General features: G+C 57.8%; 1 protein-coding gene across 3 annotated transcripts in view; it reads left to right on the top strand.

Moving 5' to 3' along the window:
* The window catches only part of SLC6A17 (solute carrier family 6 member 17), a 43,954-nt gene that overhangs the window by 7,017 nt on the left and 14,943 nt on the right, over positions 1-21,994 (top strand). Inside the window, exons 1-6 of one of the 3 annotated variants that reach the window (XM_054564777.1) lie at positions 4,311-4,394; positions 7,978-8,349; positions 11,276-11,433; positions 13,054-13,180; positions 13,865-14,046; positions 15,418-15,528. In XM_054564777.1, coding sequence (XP_054420752.1) covers positions 8,064-8,349; positions 11,276-11,433; positions 13,054-13,180; positions 13,865-14,046; positions 15,418-15,528 — 864 coding nt within the window. In that variant the 5' untranslated portion in view covers positions 4,311-4,394; positions 7,978-8,063. Of the gene's footprint in view, positions 1-4,310; positions 4,395-7,658; positions 7,754-7,977; positions 8,350-11,275; positions 11,434-13,053; positions 13,181-13,864; positions 14,047-15,417; positions 15,529-21,994 lie in introns of those variants that run through there. The other 2 variants (XM_054564778.1, XM_054564776.1) reach the window with 2 other exon arrangements.

Raw genomic sequence — 21,994 nt, 5'->3', positions numbered from 1 at the left:
GTCCACCTGCCCGCACCCTAGCGTGCCCTTCAGCGCCCTAGAGCCAGCCGTTTACTTCTCTCTTTGGGCCTGAAGCTCACCTATAGCCTAGCCCAGCTCACCGCCATCTCTTACCCACCCTCCCTGTTTCTTCACTGTATGAGAGCGATTCCTTTTCACACGGGTGGGTCACCTTCGTCGCCTGCCCAAGGGTCTGTCAACAGCTTCCTGTTCACCTTGAAAGCAAACCCCAAGTGCTTTCCCTGGACCTCGAGTCCTGCCTGCTCGGGGTTCCAGCTCACCCCGTCTCAGCCCCTCCCACCTGTCCCTTGCCCGGGATGCTCTAGGCATGGGACCCCTTCTTCTTGTCCTTTGCTCATCTAGTGGGCCTGGTCCTGCCTCAGGGCCTTTGCACGTCCTGTTAGTGCTGCCCTGGGTGCTTGCCCAGGGTGTCCACGTGGCTCTGTCAGGCCGTCTGCAGAGCTGCTTGCCTAACCTTCCTATACGTTGTAGCGTCCCTGCCTCACTCCAGCCCCTCTCACTCTGTATTATATGTTTAGCTGATATCTTTATGTATATTATAGATACAGTATATTCCGGTACACTATTAATTGTATCTTTGTCTGGCTTATCTGTCACCCTGCACTGGAATATAAATCCCACAGGGCAGGAACATTATTTGCTCGGTTCTCTGCTGTGCTAGGGCCTGGTCCATACTTCGTGTTCAGTAAATACTTGTCAAAGGAAGAAAAGGAAGGAGGGGGAGTGTGGAGAGGGATTTTTAGAGTCCCATATTTACATTTCAGCAGAACCCCTAGTTTGCAGGAGTCTCTGGGCCCTGCCCTCCTTCAGCTCAGGAGGGAAGAGGGGTCAGTTGGAGCCCCGAGCTCCTGCATCCCGCCACCGGCCCCGGCATCCTCAGGCACCGCTGTTGTGCCCTGTCGGTTCCAGGACGCTGCGTGAGGGTGGGTGGGCGTGCTTCTGTCCCTGGTTTAGCCCGCTGTCCCCACTTCCTCACACGGACCCAGCTCTGGTTCGCGGCGTGTCGCCTGCGTGATACCATTCTATCCTTGTGCCACGCTGTGAGGTCAGAGCCTCATCCCCGTCATTTCAGGGCCAGAAGCTGACACCAAGAGAGGCCGTGTGCTTCCCAAAGACTCACAGCGAGTCCGAGGCCCAGGGCTCAGATCCGGGGTCCTCCGGGTCCAACACCCGAGGCCTTCCTGTGACAGTGATGTGGTGCGGGAGTCAGACAGCTGGTGGGCGGCCAGGGCCCCCGCGTTGCGACCCTGTGCCTCATTTCCTTAAGCCCAGGGCGCACATTTGCGCACATCATCCCACCTTAAAATCAGGACATGATACACGCGATCAACGGCGTCTCAAATCGTCTGTTGGTCAGGAGGCCGTGGTGACTTAGTTGGGTAAAAACCTTCCATTGACCCTTTCTGGTAAGTTCAAGAAAGTGCCAGCACTGAAGGGCCTGAAGTTCAATGAAATATAGGTCGTTAATCCCTCTAAGTCTCTACTTCATCATTTGTCAGTGGGTACGATAGTGGCACAACCTCATACAGCTACTGGGGGGTTAAAGGGGACCGTGGCCACGCCAAACAAGGGCTGCTATAGCGTCAGCCTTCAGGAAGTGTCGCCTGTAGGCTGCTGTGGTCACGGTTGCTGTCACCGCACCCACTGTGCCGTCGGAAGTCCCCTCAGCACCTAAACTCTGGTACAAGGTCGGCGCGTCCATGGGGCGGCCGTGGTGCTGGTCTGGGGCACCCACGGGGCATGTGTTTCCCCCACGTGAAGTGGTGAAACTGCACAAAACCTTGGGTCTACACTGGCCCGCCCACATTTTCCGGTGCCAGTTCCTGCCCCCCGCCCCTCCTGACCATCTGCCCATTTTCTTGCTTCCCTTCCTCTCTACTGAAAAAACAAAATACCGACTGCCGAGAAGGCGCTGCAACATGGCATGGGAAGGCGAGGCGGGCTGCAGGAGCCTCCGCGGGCTCCTTTGCCTGAGCTGTTGTTTGGAATGGTCCCCCACCGGCCCCAGGAACGGTCCCCCCCTCCACCCCCGGCCCCGGGGACACGCGGTGCTAAGACCGGTGCCATCCGGGGTTTGTTTCTTGGCAGTGAGGACAGGTGCTGTCTACAAAGTGGAGAAAGTGGGGCACAGAATAGTGGCTGCTTTATAACAAGCCAAAAGCGAATGAGCAAACAGCCAGACCTTAGCTTTGAACTGCCGCTGGGGCATCCGCAGGCATCTGATGTTCCTGAGATCAGAATATCGCAGCAGAAAATGGGGGAAAAAGCTGAAGCTGCGAATTCCATCAGACTCTGGAAAAGTTGGGGAGCGCAAACATCAGGTCATTGATTCGCTCATTGGTCATTCGCATCATTTGCTGAGAATGTGTCATAGCAAGACATCGGCACTTGCCCTGCAGAAGCAAGGATGGCGTCTGAGCCCACCAATCTGTGAGCGGAGTGAGAGAGGACCGTCCCGCTTATTTGGCTTCTCAGTCAGCTTTTCGTCCTCTTTCCCCTTCCATCCATGTGGTAACCATATACAGTTGGTAGGTGAGCCCTGTTCCCTATTTTGCAGATGAGTAAGGAATGGAAAGCTGGTTTTCAAGTCCAGGGGTCCTCCCCACATGTGCTTCGGGACTACACTCCATCAAGCCCCCGCCCCCAGCTGGGTGCGCAGCCTTCCCGGGAGGTGCAACCGGCTGCCTCGTCGGACCTGCTAGCTTTCCAGGCCTGCCTCTCCGTTCCAAAGGTGAAGGCAGGGGGTCGATCGCGCCCTCGGCAGCAGGTTGTCTTGGGAAGGCATGGATCCTGGGACGTTCGTTAAGCGCCGCGTTCCGTCCTGTGTGGGCCGGGCATGGCACTTGGAAAAAGCATCAGCCCTGGAAACAACCAGATGTACTAGAAGGCCAGATGGTAAAAGTGTAGCAGAGTATTCCAAGGAGCGGGCTGAGAAGGGGAAAGAAAGGACATTCATTCTCATTTACACAATTGCAGACGGTGTCATGGAGGCCAGACGGTGGACCTTGAGCCGCACCGCCAAAGACTGGAGGCTTCAGGAGGCAGAGGAAGGGGTGGGATTCATGCAGAGGGAGCGGAGGCAGCGGAGGGGGGTGGGAGGTTGAGGGGGGCCCAGGGGAGGAGCTGTGAATGCCACAGTAAGTCGGAGCCCAGCAACGCGGCATTTCAGGGAGCTGCCTCAGAAGGGAGGCCAGGTCTCGAGGAGAAGGGAGCTGGGAGCTTCCTGCAGGCGTTCAACAGAGGGAGGGTCTGGGCCAGGGCAGGGGTGGGAAAGTGGACAGATCCGAACACACTGGCAGAACTGGGGGACTTTTAGAGGGAGGGCGCAAGAGGGAGAGGTCAAGAGGGCGCTGGGGTCCCCGCCCGGGCGTCCTGGGCGAGGCAGCCCAAGGAGAGCAGCTGCCCTATCGAGGCCCCGACACGTCAGGAGCACTTTGCTCCAGGTGGCTGCCAGAGGTGTCAGTAAAACAATTAAAAATAATTTGGAGGACAATTTGTGTCTCTGATCACAGTGACCTGTTTTGGGCTCCGTGGAAGCCCAGAGGCTCGGAGGTAATTAGGAAAGTTGTTGGGGCCAAAATGGCTTGTCACGCGGAAATCAGGAAGCTGTCAAGTTCTCGGAGACAGGGGGCCCCAACCTTGCTTCCTTCTCACCCTGTGTTGGTCTTGGATCGGACCTTGTCTTGAGGGCCTGGCTGTCTGGGGGGGTCTTCGCTGGTTCTGCTTCCCCGATGTAGAGGTTCGCACTTAAGAACGCATAGCATTCTTTCCACAGCCCAGAGACCCAAGGGCAGCAAGCCAGGCTCAGCCCCTGGGGCTCAGAGACGCAGGGCACAGCGGGGTCTGTGGCCACCTTGGTTGTCTGCTTTCCCGAAGACGGTGGCCTCTCCACTCAGCTCCCCAGGGGTCTGACTGGAAAGATAAGTGACTCCCTTGAGTTACATGGTGCAACCTTCCCAAGGGAGAGACACCCGACCCCAGGACGCGGGCGCTCAGAGGCCCGATCTCAGCATTCAGAAGGGCCCTGGCTGCCGGGACAGAGGGGCTCCGGCTCGGCCCTGGTGGGCGGCGAGCAGCCACCTCGCACCCCTTGAGGTAATGGCTGAGAGTCGTGCTTGAGAAGCTGCCGTGAAGCCCTCAGCCCAGGACAGGAGATATTTTTACCTGTCTGCCACCTATTTTTTTCTCTTTTTAGGAAGATGCACAGTTCAGTGGCTCAGTCCTGCCTCCCTCACGTGTGCTGTCTGAGCTGAACGGCGCTGCACGGTTGCTAGGTGACCGATGGCACAGGGCTGCCTGGGCCCTCCAGCCCCTCTGCATTGTGCTTTGACAGAGGTGTCCCTTTCAGAGAATGCTGTGGAACTGCACCTCAGGTGCTGCTCACGAAAGCCACCTCCCAGCCCACCCAGCTACTCCCGGGGGAGAATTCCAGTGCAGCCGGGCTGGCTGTCAGAGTGTCCCCACGCCACCCAGAGAGCTCTTAGCAGCAGAGGGTGGTGTGACAGACAGGCCCAAGGACCTGCAGCGTCTGGCGCCTGGGGCATGTCGGGCCTCGCTCTCACCTGCGTGCACGGGGCCCTCCCGGGTATACGCAGAGCTGAAGGGGCCTCGGGTCATCCCGGACGACCCACTTCACACACAGGGAAACCAGGACCCTGCGAGGACAGGGCCGCCGTGCCCGTTGGCGTGGTTGGTTGGTGGTGGGTCAGGCGCCGGCCTCCTGATGCCTAGATCATGGCTGGCTCCCCTCCTGGGTCCTTCGCTGACCCTGGTGCTTGTCCCAGGTCGTGCTTTGGGGTCGTGGGCTGGGGACACATTGGATCTCCGTGTGCTAGTCTGAAAGCTGACCTTCGCCAGCCCAGGAGCTCCAGGCGGAGGGTGGGGTGGGGAGGCAGGGTTGTTCCCAGTCGCTGCGGGTGCCACCTCCCCTTTCCAAATGCGGAGGGAGCACGGGGCGAGGAGACCCGGGTGCTGACGGGCGTGCGGCGTGAGCTGGGCCCGTCTTCCCTCCGCTCGGGGTGTACGGGATGCAGCAGCGAAGGAAGTAAGCCGAGTGTTTCCTCTTGTGGAATTTATACTTCTTGTAGAAGGGCCAGGCGCTAAGGAAAAAGACGCGTAAGGGCCAGTGGTGATGCTTTTGCTAGAGAGAGAAAGCGCACGGGCGGGCTGCGGGGGTTGCAGCTGGCAGGCTGCTATTGTATGGTCCGCAAAGGCGTCCCTGAGGAGGGGACATTTGAGCAGAGGCCCTCAGGAAATGAGTGACGGGGCGAATGAGGGAACAAACGCATAAGTTGGAATGAATGAATGAAGTGGGAGCACTCAAACCCGGGCCCGTCTGGCTGCAAAGCCCTTGTTCTTCGCTGCCACTGCCCTCTTCCTGTGCTCATCCCCGGGGGTCTGACCCGGTGGCTCTGGGCTGTTCGCAGGCTCCCTCTGGGCCTCCGTTTCCTCACGTCTAAAATGAGAATGCGTTTGGGTCTCTCAAGCTTTCACATTTTAAGCGTTGGACTCAGGGGTTTGTCACTTGAGTACATTTGCTGTGCACAGAAGGTTCTAGTCACAGCTGCGGCCCAGTGCAGCCCAGCCCGAGGCCTCAGTGTGCACGTTTAAGCCAGCACCTCGTGGCCCTGGGCCCCGCCCTGCAATGCAGGGTGCTCTGCACGTCGGTGATGGCAGGGACGCCTTGGGGAGAAGGAAGCAGCTCAATGTGAGCTGCTTCCTGTGATGCTGCTGTGGTACCGCTGGCCTTACCACAGTGTGCTAATTTTGTCCTTGAGTCCTCCTAGTTGAGAGTGATGCTGCCCCATCCCCCAGCCCTCGCTCATGTTGGTGACCAGAGCTGCCACTCAGTAGGCTATTTATGGGGTCAGCATCGAGATAAATTCTGCAGACTTGCGGAATCCCCCTTGCTTTTCTCCGGTTGTGGCAGGATGCGCAGTAAATCAAACCTAATGCATTGCAGGTTGCTCTGATCAGATCCTGCTGCAGGCAGAAAGCTGGAGACAGGCTCGGAGCTCCGGCACCCTGCCCGTGCAGCCTCCAGCGGGACCCCGACCCTCCTCCCCAGCTCCAGTGTTAATAGAAATGCTCTGGCAACTGTAGAAGAGGTGGGGAAGCTGGACGAGCAGCCATTGCCTGCCCCCGAGGTGCGCTCCTTTTCAGTGCCCTGGGGACAAGGACCTGCTGCTGCTGCGGAGGGGAGAAGTGGGGGGAGGGGTTGGGGGGCAGGGGAGGGGTTTATCCTGGAAGCCCAGCAAGGCCTCCCCAGTGCATAATGCCCTGGGGCACCGTTTGTTTGTAGCAGCCCTGGGACACTGAGGGCTGAAGGGCCCACAGACACACAGTCCCACGTTGGGGCACCTCCAGGACACAATGGGATGTTCAGCTCACCCACTGTGGAGTCCCAACAGAGAGCTGCAATTCTTCTAGGGAATTCTGGGGTCTTCTAAGCAGGCTGGCTCTGTCCCAGTCACTCCAAAGCCCAAGACCCTGACTATCTTTGGGTGGCAGAGGGTAGGCACTAAAGACTCACTGTCCCCCTTGGATGAAGAGGACAGGGAAGTGTCACCTGCTGATGTGGTCCAAGGCCTGGCCTGGGAGGGTTGGCTAACCCCACAGACCCGCGTGGACAGTTGTCCCCATCTGCCAGGCCCCGCAGCTTCATGAGCAGGATCCGGCTGGCCAGGTCCCCTTGGAGGTCGGTCTTTGCTGGAGTCTGCCAGGAGGTCTGGGCCGAGCCCAGCGGGCCGGGCAGCCGGGCACGCTTCTGCAGCGCAGCGCCCTGGCCCGTGCCGTTCAGGTGGCCCATCCGAGGAGAGCAGACAGGAGCCCGCTTCCAGAGGCAGCGCGTCCCTTAGCGAAATAATTACAGAGCTGGGTAATTTACATCCCTAGAAAGACGCAGGGCGGCTGCAGGCCAGGTGTATGTGTGTTTAATTTAAAATTCTCTGACCTCCCCCTAATGAGGAGGTGCTTTGAAATACAGCAGAATGCTGGATCCTTCAAAGGGCTCGCTTCCTGGGGGCTTTATTTCTTTAAGGGGGAGCATGAAAGATGGATGAGGAACAGCAGGGGAAGGTGCCGCCTCCCCCGCCCCGGTTGAGCAGACACTATCTGCTATAAAACTGTCGCTGAAGGATGGAGAACTGGCTCTTGGCTGCGGTGGCCCTCAGATAATGTCACTGGTGAGCGATGGCCCAGGATTTGTTGGCACTGAGCAAACACCTCCAGGGCTCTGGTGCCAGAATCCTTAGCTGAGCCCAGTCAGCGAGTGCTCCTGCCTGGGAAGCGAAGAGGCCACTGGGGCTGGCATCCGGGGGGGGGGCCTCGTGGTGAGATGGGCCCCTTCCCCCACTCCCATGTTAATATCCCTTTGGGTCACCTGGAGGTCCTGTAAAAATACAGAGAAAGACCGAGTAGGGCTGGAGCGAGGCTGACGCTCTGCATGTCCAACCAGCCCCTGCGATGCCGTGGGCCCATGGCTACGTTTTGAGCAGAAGGACCCTGCAGACGGCAGCCGCTGGCTTCCCTGAGTCCCGCCAGGTGGTGTGGGCTCATTAGGACAAGAGAGCTTTGCCTCAGCGCAAGCTGCTCAGCCCTGGGAGCTGACGGCGGTGGGCCCTCCGCTTGGTCGGTATGAGCCCTTGGATCTGCTTCGATGAGAGAGCGATGCTGCCGTGGACAACCCTGGGTTTGGGCTTGGTATCTGCTCTGGCCTCTTCTGCCTCATTAGGTTTGCCCTTCTAATGATGCTCGAATAAGGCCTGTGGGAAACTGAGTCTGCAGACCTTGGGCTCCTCAGGGGGCACCCCTGACGGGGGCGGGACGGCCAGCTCAGTGTTCATGCCACCGCCCGGCTCTGTGTGTGTGACAAGGCATTGCTTTGGTTGTGTCCACCTGAGCGGCTTGCCTCTCTGGTCCAGCTGGCTAACCCTCTCCCGCCCGCTGGCTTCCCAGGTCCCGGATGAGAAGGAGCTGACGGCAGCCGAGTCCCACCTTCTCTGCGTGCCGGGGAGCAGGGCCGCCTGGCCCCAGTGGCACCGATGCCGAAGAACAGCAAGGTGACTCAGCGCGAGCACAGCAGCGAGCATGTCACGGAGTCGGTGGCCGACCTGCTGGCTCTCGAGGAGCCTGTGGACTACAAGCAGAGCGTCCTGAATGTGGCGGGCGGGGCAGGTGGCAAGCAGGCGGCGGCGGAGGAGGAGCTGGACGCCGAGGACCGGCCCGCCTGGAACAGCAAGCTGCAGTACATCCTGGCACAGATCGGCTTCTCCGTGGGCCTCGGCAACATCTGGAGGTTCCCCTACCTGTGCCAGAAGAACGGAGGCGGTAAGAGGCGGGCCTGCTGGCCGCGGGGCGCCCTGCACATCGGCTGGGCTGAGGGGTGAAAGGGGGCACCCCCTGTTCTAGGCAGAAGTGGAGCCTTTACAGGTCAGAGCTCAGGGTTACGGAGTGAGACTCCCCAGGAATTGCTAAGCGCTAAGACCTATTGAGCTCCTGGCCAGCCTGGGTTCAAGTCCCTGCCCAGCCAGTCAGCTCTGTGCGTGCAGCTGCTTCTCTCTGTGCCTCTCTGCTCATCATCTGTAAAGTGGGAATGATAGTAATTCCTGCCTCACAGGATAGGTGGGAGGGCGGAAAAAGCTTTGCATGTAGAATGCTTAACAGGGGATCTTACACGTTGTAAAGAGCAACTTCTGGCCACTGTTATTAAATGCTCGCTGGGTGCCAGGCACTGTCCTAGGTACTTCCTAGATATTAGGCTGATGTTGATGACGCCGCCTGGGTTTGAGCATCTTGAAACAATCGAAGCGCCGGTTTCATATGGTTCAACCATCGAATCCTCCCAACAACCCCATGGGGTTACCATTCCCATGTCAGAGACTGCAAAGCTAAGGCATGGAGAGGTTAGATAACTTGCTCAAGGTCACACAGCTGGTGGTAAAGTCAGGATTCAAACCTGGACAGTGTGGCCCCAGGCCTGAGCATGCGATCACCGCCTACTGCCTCCCAAGTAGGAGGGGCCCTCATGCTGCCCCCTGAGTTTGAGTTCCCCTAGAGGGTCTCACTCCAGTATCGTGCCCCTGCGGCTCCCCAGAGTCTGGCTCTCCCCGCGACGCAGTGTGCAGCTCAGCTGGCCGAGACCAAGGCGGTCTTTCAGGCCCCAGGAGTAACCTCAGGGTTAGCCGGAAACGAGACCCAAAGTGTAGGCCGAGGCATAGACGGTCAGCGATCCAGGAGACCTCTGCGGGCGGTCCCTACGGCCATCACCTCCTCAATTTCCTAACCATGAGCTGTGCTCCTGCTGGACAGATGGATGGCCTGAGGCCCCTGAAGGCCCCAGAACATCAAACGAACTCCCGCTCTGTCCCTAAGTCGTGTCTCCTGAGGTAGAAGAGGGTGCATTTCCAAATGATTTCAACAAAGGTTGATATGAAAAGTACCTCTGCTTACCCAGAAATTCTGCCCACGCAGCCTACATCCCCCGAGCCCTGCGGTGCGCGAGGTCTCGGCCTGGTGCGGAAACCAATACTCAGGGCAGCGTCCCGGGGTCTGGCTGAGGCGGACAGCCTGAGTGAAGGGTGGCGAGTGACAGGTGGCCGGTCTTTGCTGGGGCCCCTGTTGGACAGCACTCCCCTGAAGGCTTTCCCTGGTTCTCTGGGGAGAGGAGAGGCACATCCAGAGGGAGTGCGAGCCTCTTTCTCCACCACCCTGAAACCCGTCTCCCTGAACGTTCAGCCTTGCCCACCCAAGGACGCGGGGACGAAATATGGAGCCAGCATGGCTGTGTCCCTTTGCTGACCTGTAGATCGCTGCTCGCCTCTTCCGTTTCCCCGGGCCCAAGACCAAGAGACAGAACTAGGTGCAGAGAGGGATTGTCCGTCCTTTTAGTGTCACAGTGGGGCTTCTTGTTTGGGACGAGTTGAATTTGCGTGTGCTTGTGACTGTGCACGTGTGTGCTAGTGAGCAGGAGGCTGCTGTGTGAGGCTCGGGGGGCTGCCTCCCCTGGAAACCCTCCCCAGCTGGCTCCGTGGGACCCCTCAGCATGTGCGTGCTCAGGTGGTTCTGTGTGAGTGTGTGTGCGCACGCGCACGCGGTGTGTACATGTGCTGCCGTTGCTCGTGTGAGCCTGGAGGTCCTGCCAGCCTGCCCAGGATGGCACCTGAGCCCTCTGCTGTCCCGGTGTTCCCTCACCGCATAGGCCTGGTGCTGACACCTAACAGTCGCCAAGTGCCAGGTCTTGGGCCTGGACGATGCCGATCGCCTGGGGCGGTTGGCAGATCGAGCACGTATTGGGGAGCATGCGAAGTGTCCTGTCGTGGGGGGCAGAGCGGTGTGGCGGGAGGGTCTTCTGGAGCTCGCAGGGCGTGGTCTGGGGCACCCACCAGGGCACTGGTGACTGGAGCTGGTCTGACGCTGTTTGACGGACAGGCCGGGCTGTGCCAGCGGCATCGCTAACAGGCCTGGGCCATTGGCACAGCTCTCAACGGGATCGCTCGCCTGTGTCCAGACGAGGCTTTAATTCTCCTGCTAAATGCCCTGTCACTGGAAAACGAGATTGTGTGCAGCAAGGCCTGGGACAGCGAGCTTAATTTATCTTTTGGAATCTTGAGCAATATCCATTCTATCCTTTATGATCCTCCCAGCTATACTTTCCTAAATTGCTCATTTCTGTCCCGTTCCTCCCAGTTAGCTGTGCATTAATTAATGGCCATGCTGGTCAGACCCCTCTCCCTGGAGAGCTTCCAAGCCCCACCCCCCTGGAGCTGTGTTGGCATCTGGCAAAGACGCAGGGAAGGCTGTGCCTGGGATCTGTGCTGCCAGGGGGCCCACTCCATCTGGGCTGCTGCTCTGTGGGTGGGAGGGGCTGTGAACAGGTGTCCACAGCATAGGTCACGAGGTGAGTGTGTCTGTCGGCCTGTGACTCGACATGTGGGTTCCAGGAGGCAGGACAGTGTCTGTCTGCCTGCCTGCCTGTCTGTCTTTGGGTCTGGCCTTGTAAGCGGGAGGCGTTGATGTATGCCTGGATCCTCCCTTAGAGCCTCAGGTCAGGGGAGTCAAGGGGAAGAAGGAGGGTCTAGGTGGCCAGTGCATGGTAGGTCACCTGTGTGAGCCAGACCATTCCTGGGGAGCCCGAGGGCCAGTGACAGTTCGAGATGGTCAGAGAGGGGGCAGGACCGCAGGACCTGGCTGCCTGCCCTCCCTCCCCTGGGCGCTGTGCTCCAGCCACCCCGTGATGCCCCTCCCTCCTCCGCAGGTGCCTACCTGGTGCCCTACCTGGTACTGCTGATCATCATCGGGATCCCGCTCTTCTTCCTGGAGCTGGCGGTGGGCCAGAGGATCCGCCGGGGCAGCATCGGCGTGTGGCACTACGTGTGTCCCCGCCTGGGGGGCATCGGCTTCTCCAGCTGCATTGTGAGTCGGGGGCTGGCCCCAGGCACCTACTGGGAAGCAGAGGGGTCGCTCTTGGGTACAGGGTTTCCAGATCAGAGTCCTAGGCCAGGTCGAGGGTGGGGAAGGAGACCCTCCATGTGCGAGCCACTTCCAGCTGGCGTCTCAGGCAGGACCGTGTGATTTCCTCAGCTGAAAGTCGGCCCCACCGCCTGAAGCAGGATCGAATTGGGGGTTGTTACTGAGGAGGAAAGGCGGGGACATCTCTGCTGGGCTTCTCTGGGACACGTAGACCACTCTGGGTACCCCTCTCTGCTCACCAGCCTATCAGTCCCCCAACGAGGGAGGCCCTTTTTCTTTCCTGGGTCAAAGAGCATTTTAATTGGGCAAGTGTGGGGCACGGGGTCTCCTTGCCTATTTGCTGTGCTCACGAGCAGAGCTGGAGGGCGACTCAGACAAGACCAACCCAGGGGGGTGGGGCTTTGGAACAGCCTGGGCAGGGAGACCCCTGGGTGGGAATGTTGGGAGGGCTCTCAGCTTATCCACAGGGCCTGGCATCGCGCTCTATGGGAGGACCCCCAGCCTCCCTTAGGGACAAAGCCTGCAGGTGCCCATGCTCACACCTGGGCTAAAAACTGGAACCTGCTTCTGGAAGGGAGCGAGGATTCTGTCAGGCATGACAGCAGGGCCAGCCGACTGCGGCTCCGGCGGAGACCGAGGAGGGTCTGTGCAGCTGCCCCTCGTGCCAGCGTCGCCTGTGCACAGGCGGGCACGGCTGGAAATGGCCCCTGCTGGGGCTGGCCCTGAGTGTGAGCGGGGTCCCCGTTGGACTGAAAGCGCCCAGTAGAGGTAGTGAGTGTCCCTCGCCCTTTATACCCCTGATAAGGGTGCTGTAGGGTGTCTGGCCCCACATGCCAGGGCGCAGGGGAAATCGAGAAAGCAAGGGGCCCTTAGCTGTCACATCGACCAGCAGCGTCACCGATGCGTAAGGTAGCCGGGCCCCAGAAGACAGGAGGGGCTTGTCAGCATCCATGCAGCAGATCCGTGCGTGAGAAAGCATTGCTTTCAAAAAGTGCCGTGGACCCTCAGTCAGTTCTACCCAAGTTGGCTACCATTGGGTGGAAATGAGGACTGACATCTGTCGAGAGACGAGCTGCAGATGTACCAAGGGAAAGTAGTGTCCTGGGACAAGAGTGGACACAGGAAACCAATAAGAAGCATCCAGAAAATCTCCAAACGCGCCGCAGTCTGGGCATAGTTGACTACCGAGGCTAAAGACATGCATGTCCCCATGTCCCGGGGCAGCTCTGGATCTGGGATACTGAGGCATCAGGAAAGGATGGGGAAGTGCCCCTAAGCATCTTAGAAGAATTTCAAACTGGAAAAGATTAACATGTTAAGAGTTATTGCTTAAAGGAGCGAACTTTAATATTGGAAACATTTCTCTACGGATTCTTTGAATACCAGGGGAAGGGGGGGTGGTTAGGAGGGGCCTTCGGCTGCCCCGTCTCATCCCTCCTCCTCCCCCAAGGCTGTGCCGTGTGCTGTGTGCAGTCCACCCGGGGCTGAGCCTTGGGTGGGCGGGGGAAGCGTGCGGGAGGGCCCTGCCGCCCCCGTGACCCCTGCCACGGCCCTCGTCCTCAGGTCTGCCTCTTTGTTGGGCTGTATTATAACGTGATTATCGGGTGGAGCATCTTCTACTTCTTCAAGTCCTTCCAGTACCCACTGCCCTGGAGTGAATGTCCTGTCGTCAGGAATGGGACCGTGGCAGGCAAGTACGGGGCCCCCTGAGTGTGACCAGCTGGGGACCCCAGCCAGCCCTGTCCCGGGAAGGAGTGAAGTGAGCCTGAGAGGCTTAGGCACAGATTTGGGGTCACACTGACTCCCTGTGCCAGCTCGAGTGATGCACCTGCCCTCCCTGATGCCGCTGCCCCTTCGGATGCCTGTTCCCCAGCCTGCCCCTCAGAGCCCGACGGGGAGCAAATGAACTAGTGAACTAGTGAGTGCCCGTGAAACTCTGGAAACGGTGACTTTCCTCTAGTTGTTACCAACTGCTCTGCGCTCCTCAAACACCGTCCTCTTGGGGGAAAAAGCCGTAATTTGCATACCGTTTCTATAAAAGGCTAGTGATTTATCCCACTTCACAGGAGGGTAAACTGAGGCCCAGAAACAACATTCCCATGGTCACCCCACTGATTTAACCAAGGAATCCGGGTCTTCAGCTCCCAGTTCAGGACCTTCCCGAGGAACTAGGGGCCAGCTCTGCCTCACCCTTCCTGCCCTGCGCGTGGGCGGGGGTGGGAGCCCGGGAGCCCCGAGGGTCTGCTGGGTCCTGGCTAACCCAGAGCAGGACCAGCGCCTCGCTGCTGCGCCCTTGCCCGCTGCTGCCCTGGGCGGGGGTCCAGCCGGGGAGGCGGCCCGCTGCCCGCCACTGAGGCCGTGGCTGCCGTTGCAGTGGTGGAGGCCGAGTGCGAGAAGAGCTCCGCCACTACCTACTTCTGGTACCGAGAGGCCCTGGACATCTCCAACTCCATCTCGGAGAGCGGCGGCCTCAACTGGAAGATGACCCTGTGCCTGCTCGTGGCCTGGACCATTGTGGGCCTGGCTGTCGTCAAGGGCATCCAGTCCTCGGGGAAGGTGAGTCGGGAGGCGGCACTCAGACCCATGCTGTCTGAGGGAAGGAGGGGGGCAGGGGCTGAGAAAGCTGGGTCGCCCCGTGCAGGGTCCTGTGGGTGGACCTGGCCTCGGGATGACTCAGGCTGAGGACACAGGCCCCCCGAGGGGGCGATGGAGTGTCACTGCTGCAGTATTGCAGCCCCTCTGAGGGGCTCCACGTGTCTCTGCGGGTGCAGACCAGCCAAGCCTCCCCACTGCGGTGGGGAGGAAGCCCACTGCAGTTCAGATATCCTTCAAATGAGGGCTCGTTCTTCTGCGTGTCAGTTTATGGACTGCTGGGGCTGGAATGGATCCTGTCGCCCAGTCTGCTCGTTTTTCAGATGAGGAAACCGAGGCTGAGAGCAGGGAAAGCCGCTTGCCTGAGATCATGCAGCCAGTCTGTCCATCCAGGGTTGGAATTGGAGCCCTGGCTGCCTGTCTGGGACCCCAGCCTCTTCACCAGACTTGATGAGCAAGGAAGCTCAGCCTTGGAGCACAAGCGTGGTCTCAGCCACCTCCCCTTCCCTCTCTAAAGGCAGAAATTGTAGCTGACATGCTGTGGCCCTTATCAGTGTAGAAATGCACTTGATCCACAGCGACCTGAGTTAGGAGTCATCGTGCCCATTTCATGGAGAAGAGAGGAAGGCATGCTGACTGCTAAGTAAACAGTCCAAGGTCACGTGCTTCGAAAGTGGTGGAGCCAGGATGAAAACACGGGCGGTCTAGCTGCGGACATGCATGCCCCAACCTTCACCCCGCCCTGCCCAAGCAGCCCCCGGATCTATTTCTGCGCCGCAGACACCGGGTGCAGGCCACCCTGCCTGAGGCTCTGTGCCGGGCAATGAGGATGCGGAAAGGTGCAAGAAACACACATGCTAAGAAATAGCGCACGATTTATAATCACAAGAGGCAGGACCTCCGACCTCCCTCTGATGTTTTTGCTTGGGAGCCCTGGCTGTAACCTCCTGGCTGCCTTCTGTCAAAGGACAGGGGAGATCCTCAGGGGGCCCACTGGAGCCAGCGAGAGAGAAACAGGCTTGAGATGAGAAAAAAACGAGGCAGGGAGGGCAAAGGGTTCCTCACCCCCTTGGCGGCCCTCGGGCCCAGCCCTGCCAGCCCTTGGAAGGAGAAAGGCAGCCTGGCCCAGCCCCACTGACTCTAGCTCTTCTGTGCTCCTGTTTCTGCCTTGGCTCCAGGCCAGACATGCGGCGGGGTTGGCCCCGTGCCCGGGGGTCCCAGGGCTCTGCCTTCTGCAGCTATCAGAGGAGGCCCCTGGGCCCCAGCTGTGAGCAGGGAGGGGGTGGTGGCTGAGGAGGGGCCCTGCCCCATGGTGGGTCCCTGTCTTCTCTGCAGGTGATGTATTTCAGCTCCCTCTTCCCCTACGTGGTGCTGGCCTGTTTCCTGGTCCGGGGGCTGCTGCTGCGAGGTGCCATCGACGGCATTCTGCACATGTTCACTCCCAAGGTAGGCGACTGGGGGCACCCCCGGGCCTGCGGCCCTCAGCCTCAGGCAGTGCCACACCCACGGAGGAGGACCTGCTCTGGGTGTCCGGCCCTGGCGAGAGGCACTGCGGGCGGAGCCTCGGCCCTGCCCTTGGGGCTCCAAGGAGAAGGACATCACATTAATTTGGGTGAAATCAGAAGAAGCTTCAGGGAGGAGGTGACCTGTGAACTGAGCCTCCGGGAGCAGATAGGATTTCAGTGAGTGGCGGGCATTGCCGTCAAAGGAATCACCTGAGCGAGAGGGTGGGCGAGCCCTGAGTGTGCCTGCGGCAATGGCGGGAAGGCCGGTGCGGCGGGGGGCGCGGGGCAGGAGTGGTGGGGGCTGCAGGGGTGCGCCGGCGGCCGCGGAAACCCAGACGACGCGTGAGAGAGGAGGAAGCTGCCGGGGGCATCCCAGCCCGCACCCAGACCGGGGGAACAGTGTCACTGTGAAGGTAACCGCTCACAGGGATAGCGGTTCTACCCTCGCCGCACCCCCCTTCCTCTCATTGCGTCCTCGCTGGAAGTCTGTCTCACAGGCCTGCAGTGCAGGCTCCCGGAAGGTGGTCGCCCGGGTTTCTTCCCGGAGGTCTCTGCCCGCCGTGTGTCCCTGCCAGTCTGTTCCCCTTCAGACCACTGGGCACGGCTGGCAGGAGCCAGTCCATGGAGAGAAGAGCATTTCAGCGCACGCTGGGAGGTCCTTGAAGGTGCCGCACGCCATGCCGGTGGTAACCGCGCTGGGCAGGCAGGGCGGTCCGCCTCCAGATGCCGGCTGGCACATCAGCGGCCAGCAGGGCCTGGTGAGACTCCAGTCCTCGGCACGGGCAGAGCCCCGCCAGCTTGAGGCTCTCCACACTGGCCCTCAGCAGTGCTGTGTCACACGTGTCCACACGCGCACATGCACATATTCTCACGCCTACACAGAAAGTGCGTACCGATGACACAGGGTGAGGAGTGACCGTGCTCTCCTGGCTCCCCCCGGGGGGTGGCGATGTGCAGGACACGCTTGGCTCCCTGTGCACCAGACGCCGGAAACCGGCCCTCGGCTTGCGGGGAAGCCCTTCTGAGGTTTCTGTGGGAACAGCCATGGAGGTCCACTGCATAGTGAGTCTCCAGAGGCATGCGTGTGACTCGGGGGCCATGTGGCTGGCACAGGGTGGCTGTGAACGTGTGGTATCTGACAAAGGAAGAAAATGCAAACCTGGTTTCTTTGAGGGATACCGGCCATGAGAAGAAAGCAACTGTTTTACGAATTACTTCAACTGTATTACTAGAATCCGTCTAAGGCGTACACTTGAGTGTTTCCGTTATACTTGACTGAACTTTACGAGGAAATGATGCACTTTGGAGATGGTCGTAAATGCGGCCGTGCACACAGGCCTCCAGATGGGCCCCCTGCTGGTGTTAGCAAAGCCTGGTGTTTAATTCCAGGAGCAAGGGAAGCAGAGTCGTGACTTCGGCTGCCAGTCCCCGCTCACACAACACTGCTCCTTGTTTGAATCAGACACCCTTGAAGACATCCTTTTATTTATGAAATATCTCAGGCATATAAACCACATACACACCAATATAATAAACATTCTTAAGGAATAAAATGTTACAGATGCCACATCTTTATAGCTTGCCCTGATCCCTTCTCCCCTAAAGATGACCACGATCCTGAATTTGGGATTCATCCTGGTAATATATTTAAAAATTTTTTTGTAATACACGTATGTGTAACTACAAACAGCATAAAGCCATTTGTGCATACTTATACTTTCCAACTTTACATAAATAGCATCCATAGTATGCAACCTCCGGTGACTTGCTTTTATTTTTGCCCAACACGGACTGTTTTATGAGATTTAGCTATGCAGATATATGTAGCTCTAGTGTATCCATTGTTGCTGCTAGGCAGTATTCCACTGCAGCACCAAACTAAAACTGATTTTTTTCATTCTGAAGACTTTTCCAGTGTTCACCATGGCTAACAATGTTATGATAAACATCATTACACAGGTCTTCATGTGCACAAATCTCTCCACGGTATATGTGTTGAGGAGTGGAATCGCTATCCCAAAGGGTATGCATAGCTTCGGCTTTACAAGATGTGGGCCAAATGGCTCTCCAAAGTGGTTGCCTCTGTTGACACCCCCACCAGGTGTACATGAGAATCCCAGTTGCTCCACTTTTGTTAGTTCAGTTTTTGTCAGTCAGACGGGTGCACGTGGTTGATGTGCACTGGGAACAGGAAGGCCACGCCTTTTCACAACCGTCTCCTGGAGGTTCAGGAGGCCATGTAATTCCACCTTCACATCAGCAGAGGCCAGAATCTTTAGGAGGTGAAGGATAAGGAAATAAATCCAGAAGGCCCTAGAGGAGCCAGCCACCAAGAGCCAGCAGGTGTGGCCCCTGGCCCACTTAGCTCTTGTGACTTTCTGTCTGGAGGGGACCTGTGGGGCCCACCTGGAGGCCCTGCCCACTGAGCAGTTCTGCGGGGCAGCACCCGCCCTTGACCCTGGAGGGATGTGTTCATCAGGGGAAGGGGGCCTGCGGGCCTCTGAGGACATCCTCCGTCAAGGGTCGCGGCCTGTGCCACTGTGTGAGGCGGGCGAGGCCAGCAGTGACCGCTGGGGTGAGGTTCCCGTGGACAGATCCTTCCAGGTCACCTGCAGAAAGGCCCACTCCCAGAAGCAGCTGCCTGGCCCCCCAGACGCGGCAGACGACTTCCGCAGAGCTGCACCTGTCCCGGGACAGGCGAGCGAGCTGGGAGGACCCCGGGGCCGTTACCAGCTCTCGCCCTGGAATGGTGCCACAGAGCGCCAGGGTGGGGGTCGCACACAGCTGCCCAGGCTGTGCACTGCCCGTTCACACTGGCTACAATGCAAACGACAGGGGTCGAGCCTTTGGGCAGCCACGGCAGAGGCCACAGAAATTTGTGGCCAGGGCATCGCAGCGCCCTGGGGGAAGCGTTGGCTCTCCATGGATGTGCTGTGTGCCTGGACCAGAGGTGCCTCCTCCCGTAGAGTCTTCCAACAGCAGAGGTAGTCCAAGACGTAGGACCTGGACTTTCAGTCCACGACTCCAAGCAGTTACTGAGTATGACAGATGCCATGTGGTCAGGATACCATGATGACCAGTAGCATTTTTGATGTGACATCAACTCATGTTAATGGCTAATGAACTTCTTTTTTTTTTTTTTTTTTTAAGATTTTATTTATTTATTTATTTTTAGAGAGGAAGGGAGGGAGAAAGAGAGGACGAGAAACATCAATGTGTGGTTGCCTCTCGTGCGTCCTCTGCTGGGGGCCTGGCCCGCAACCCAGGCATGTGCCCTGATTGGGAATCAAACCAGCAACCCTTTGGTTCACTGGCCGGAGCTCAATGCACTGAGCCACACCCGCCAGGGCGCTAATGAGCTTCTTGAATTCCGCAAGCCACTTCCCTCCTGATTACTTTTTTCCCATCCTGGTGAAAGACCAAGTCAGTGTGGGGTACCACGCCATTTAATCATATGATGTGCTCAACATAATGTGGTGGGTGGTGGTATATTTTTTAACCCTCAAAAATCTGAGAGAATGTTCATCAAAATTTTAAGTGTTCATGCCCTTCGGCCCAGCGATTCCACTTCCAGGTATTTGTCCTGCAGACGCACCTAACCCACAAGCACAATGATCTGTGCATGATATTGGCCATCACACGTTTTGTTTTAGCAGCAAAAGACTGAAAACAGCCCAGGTGGCTATCGTTCATTTATCCCCTCACTCCGCAAAGGGTCACTGGACGCCTGTTACGTTCTGGGCACTGTTGTGGGCCCTGGGATCCGGCGTTGAGCCCGGCAGACGGACTTCCTGGCCCCTTGGAACTTGGGTTTTAGTGGTGGAGACAGACAATATCAGATAAAGGAGATGGTGGATGATGTTGGGAAGGAGAAAAATAAAGCAGAGGAAGAAAGGTTGGGGGAAGGTGCTGCAGACAGCATGCTCAGGGAGGCCTTGCTGAGAGGGCGACGTTTGCGTGGAGACCGGAGGAGGTGAGGGAGCAGGCTGTGCGGCTGTTTGGAGGTAGCACATTTCATTGCAAACAGGGAGAACAAACGAAAGGCCTTGAGCTGGGATGTGTCTGGTGTGTTCCGCATGGAACGGGAGAGGAGAGAAGCCAGGCATGTAGTCACAGGGCAGCGGGAGGCAGATCTTGGGGGTCCTGCAGGCTGGGTGAGGACCTTGGAGTTTATTCTGGGTAAAATGGAAGCCATTGGAGCCATCTAAGTAGAGGAGCGTCATGATGTGGCTTCATCTTCGAAATTGCTCTGGTTGCCATGGAGAATCTGAGGGGTCAAGGGCGGAACAGGGAGACCTGCCAGAAGGCTGCCTCCAGGCAAATTCATCCCGGTGGGAGCGTTCTTTCCGGGCGAGAGGGGCCTGTGGTTGTAGCCCAGGTGTGGCAATGATATGATGAGAAGTGGTCAGGGGGCGGGAACTGAGGAAGTAGAGTCAACTGGATTTGCTGTCGGATTGGATGTGAGGTGTAAGAGAAAGAAGGGGGTCAAGGATGACGCCAAGGCCTCTTGCCTGAGCCTCCAGGAGGGTGGAGTTGGCATTGACGGAGACGCGGGAGGGCGGTGGGGGGAGCAGGTTGGGTGGGGAAGGCCAAGAACACTGTTTTGGACGTGGCAGGTCGAAAACGTCTAATAGACATCCGGGTGGAGATGCTGAGGGGGTGGTTAGGAAGGTGAGTGTGGAGGTTGGTGGAAGTGTAAATTTGGGAGTCCAGCAAGAATTTAAAGTCATGGACTAGTTACAGCCACTCTGTGAGTGAAAGAGGACAGAGAGGAGGTCTGAACACTGAGCACAGGGTCCCCGGGTTTAGAGGTTGGGGGAGAGATAGCCAGTGAGGAAGGAGGAGGACAAGGAGGAGAAGCTGTCCACGCCAGAGACAAAGAGGCGAAGGTGCGTTGGGAAGGAGGGCCAGCCGCGCCCAAAGCTGCGGAGAGATCAGGTAGCGGGGACTGAGAAGTGGCCGGCGCGCTTCGCGATGGAGGGGACACCGGTGATCCTGACAAGAGCCGGTTTGGTGGAGGGCCGGGGACAGTCTCGTAGCCATGGCCCCAGGGAGAGTTGGAGGTGAGAAATTGGAAATAAGTAACAGAGACCACTTATGTTCCGTTGTGCAGTAAAGGGGCACGGAGACATGAGAAATGAGGTGTTAGCTGGACAGGGCCACAGGATCAAAGGTGTTACTTCAGAATTTCATATGATAAAAATAATCCCTCATACACGGCTGGTGGGGATGTGAAATGGTGCAGCTGCTTTGGAAGAGCAATCTGGCAGTTCCTCAAAAGGGTAGGCAGAATTAACATACGACCCAGCAACCCCACTCCTGGGCACATATCCAACAGAACTGGAAACACATGTCCACACAAAAACTTGTACACAAATGTTCACGGCAGCCTTGTTGGCAATAGTCAAAAAGTAGAAGCAACTTAAGTGTCCATCAACAGATGAACGGCAAAGTCAAGGGTAGGATATCCATACAATGGAATGATTACCCAGCCATAAAAAGGAGCGAGGTACAGATTCACGCTCCAACATGGGTGAACCTTGAGAACGTTATGCTAAATGAAAGAAGCTAGTCACAAAAGACCATGTGTTGTATGATTCCAGAAGAGGTGAATCTGGAGAAACAATCTGTAGTGGTCGCTCCGAGCTGGGTTTGTGGGGAGGCTGAGACAGAAGCGGGGAGCAACTGACTGTTAGTGGCTATGAGCTTGCTTTTTGGGGTGATGGAGATGCTCTAAAATTGACTGTGGTAATGGCTGCTAGATGTTCTAAGATCGATCGTGGTAATGGCTGTTAAGTTGTGTTCTGAGACTCAATTTCCAATATGGCAGGAGGTGTCCTGCACACCTCCAACAAGCAATTCTCAGAACACCAGCTGAGTGGCCAAGAATTCAGTTCAATTTAACTCAGTTCTGAAACTACTCAGAGAGAGCATCAAATTTCACAGGTCAGGGGTTCGGTCCTACAAGACTGTCGCCCACCCCCAGACGCCAGTTAACAGCCTAGGCTGTTACCTGTACTTCTGACCACCTGGCTATCGAAAAGGGGTTCCCACAACCCCTTGGGTTTGATGAATTTTCTAGAATGGCTCAAAGAACTCAGAGAGACACGTTACTTAGTAGATCACTGGTTTATTATAAAAGGGTATAACTCAGGAACAGCAAGAGCTACATGGGGCCAGCTGGAGGAAAAGGTGCGGAGCTTCCGTGCCCTGCAGGTGAGCTATGCTCGCCGCATCTCCACATGTTTGCCAGCCTGGAAGCTCTTGGCACCTGTCCTCTTTGGCTTTTATGGAGGCTTCATTATACAACCACGAATCCTTGGCCATAGGCGATGGATTCAATCTCTAGCCCCTCACCCCTCCTCTAATCACATAGTTGGTTCTCCTGGCAGCCAGCCCCCGTCCTT

Source organism: Pteronotus mesoamericanus, unplaced genomic scaffold, assembly GCF_021234165.1.
Source record: "Pteronotus mesoamericanus isolate MK-2021 breed Mesoamerican mustached bat unplaced genomic scaffold, CSHL_Meso_final scaffold_99, whole genome shotgun sequence".
In the NCBI taxonomy this organism is placed as follows: Eukaryota; Metazoa; Chordata; class Mammalia; order Chiroptera; family Mormoopidae; genus Pteronotus; species Pteronotus mesoamericanus.
The sequence above is the reverse complement of the archived record's forward strand: the minus strand, read 5'-3'. Positions and strand labels throughout refer to the sequence as shown.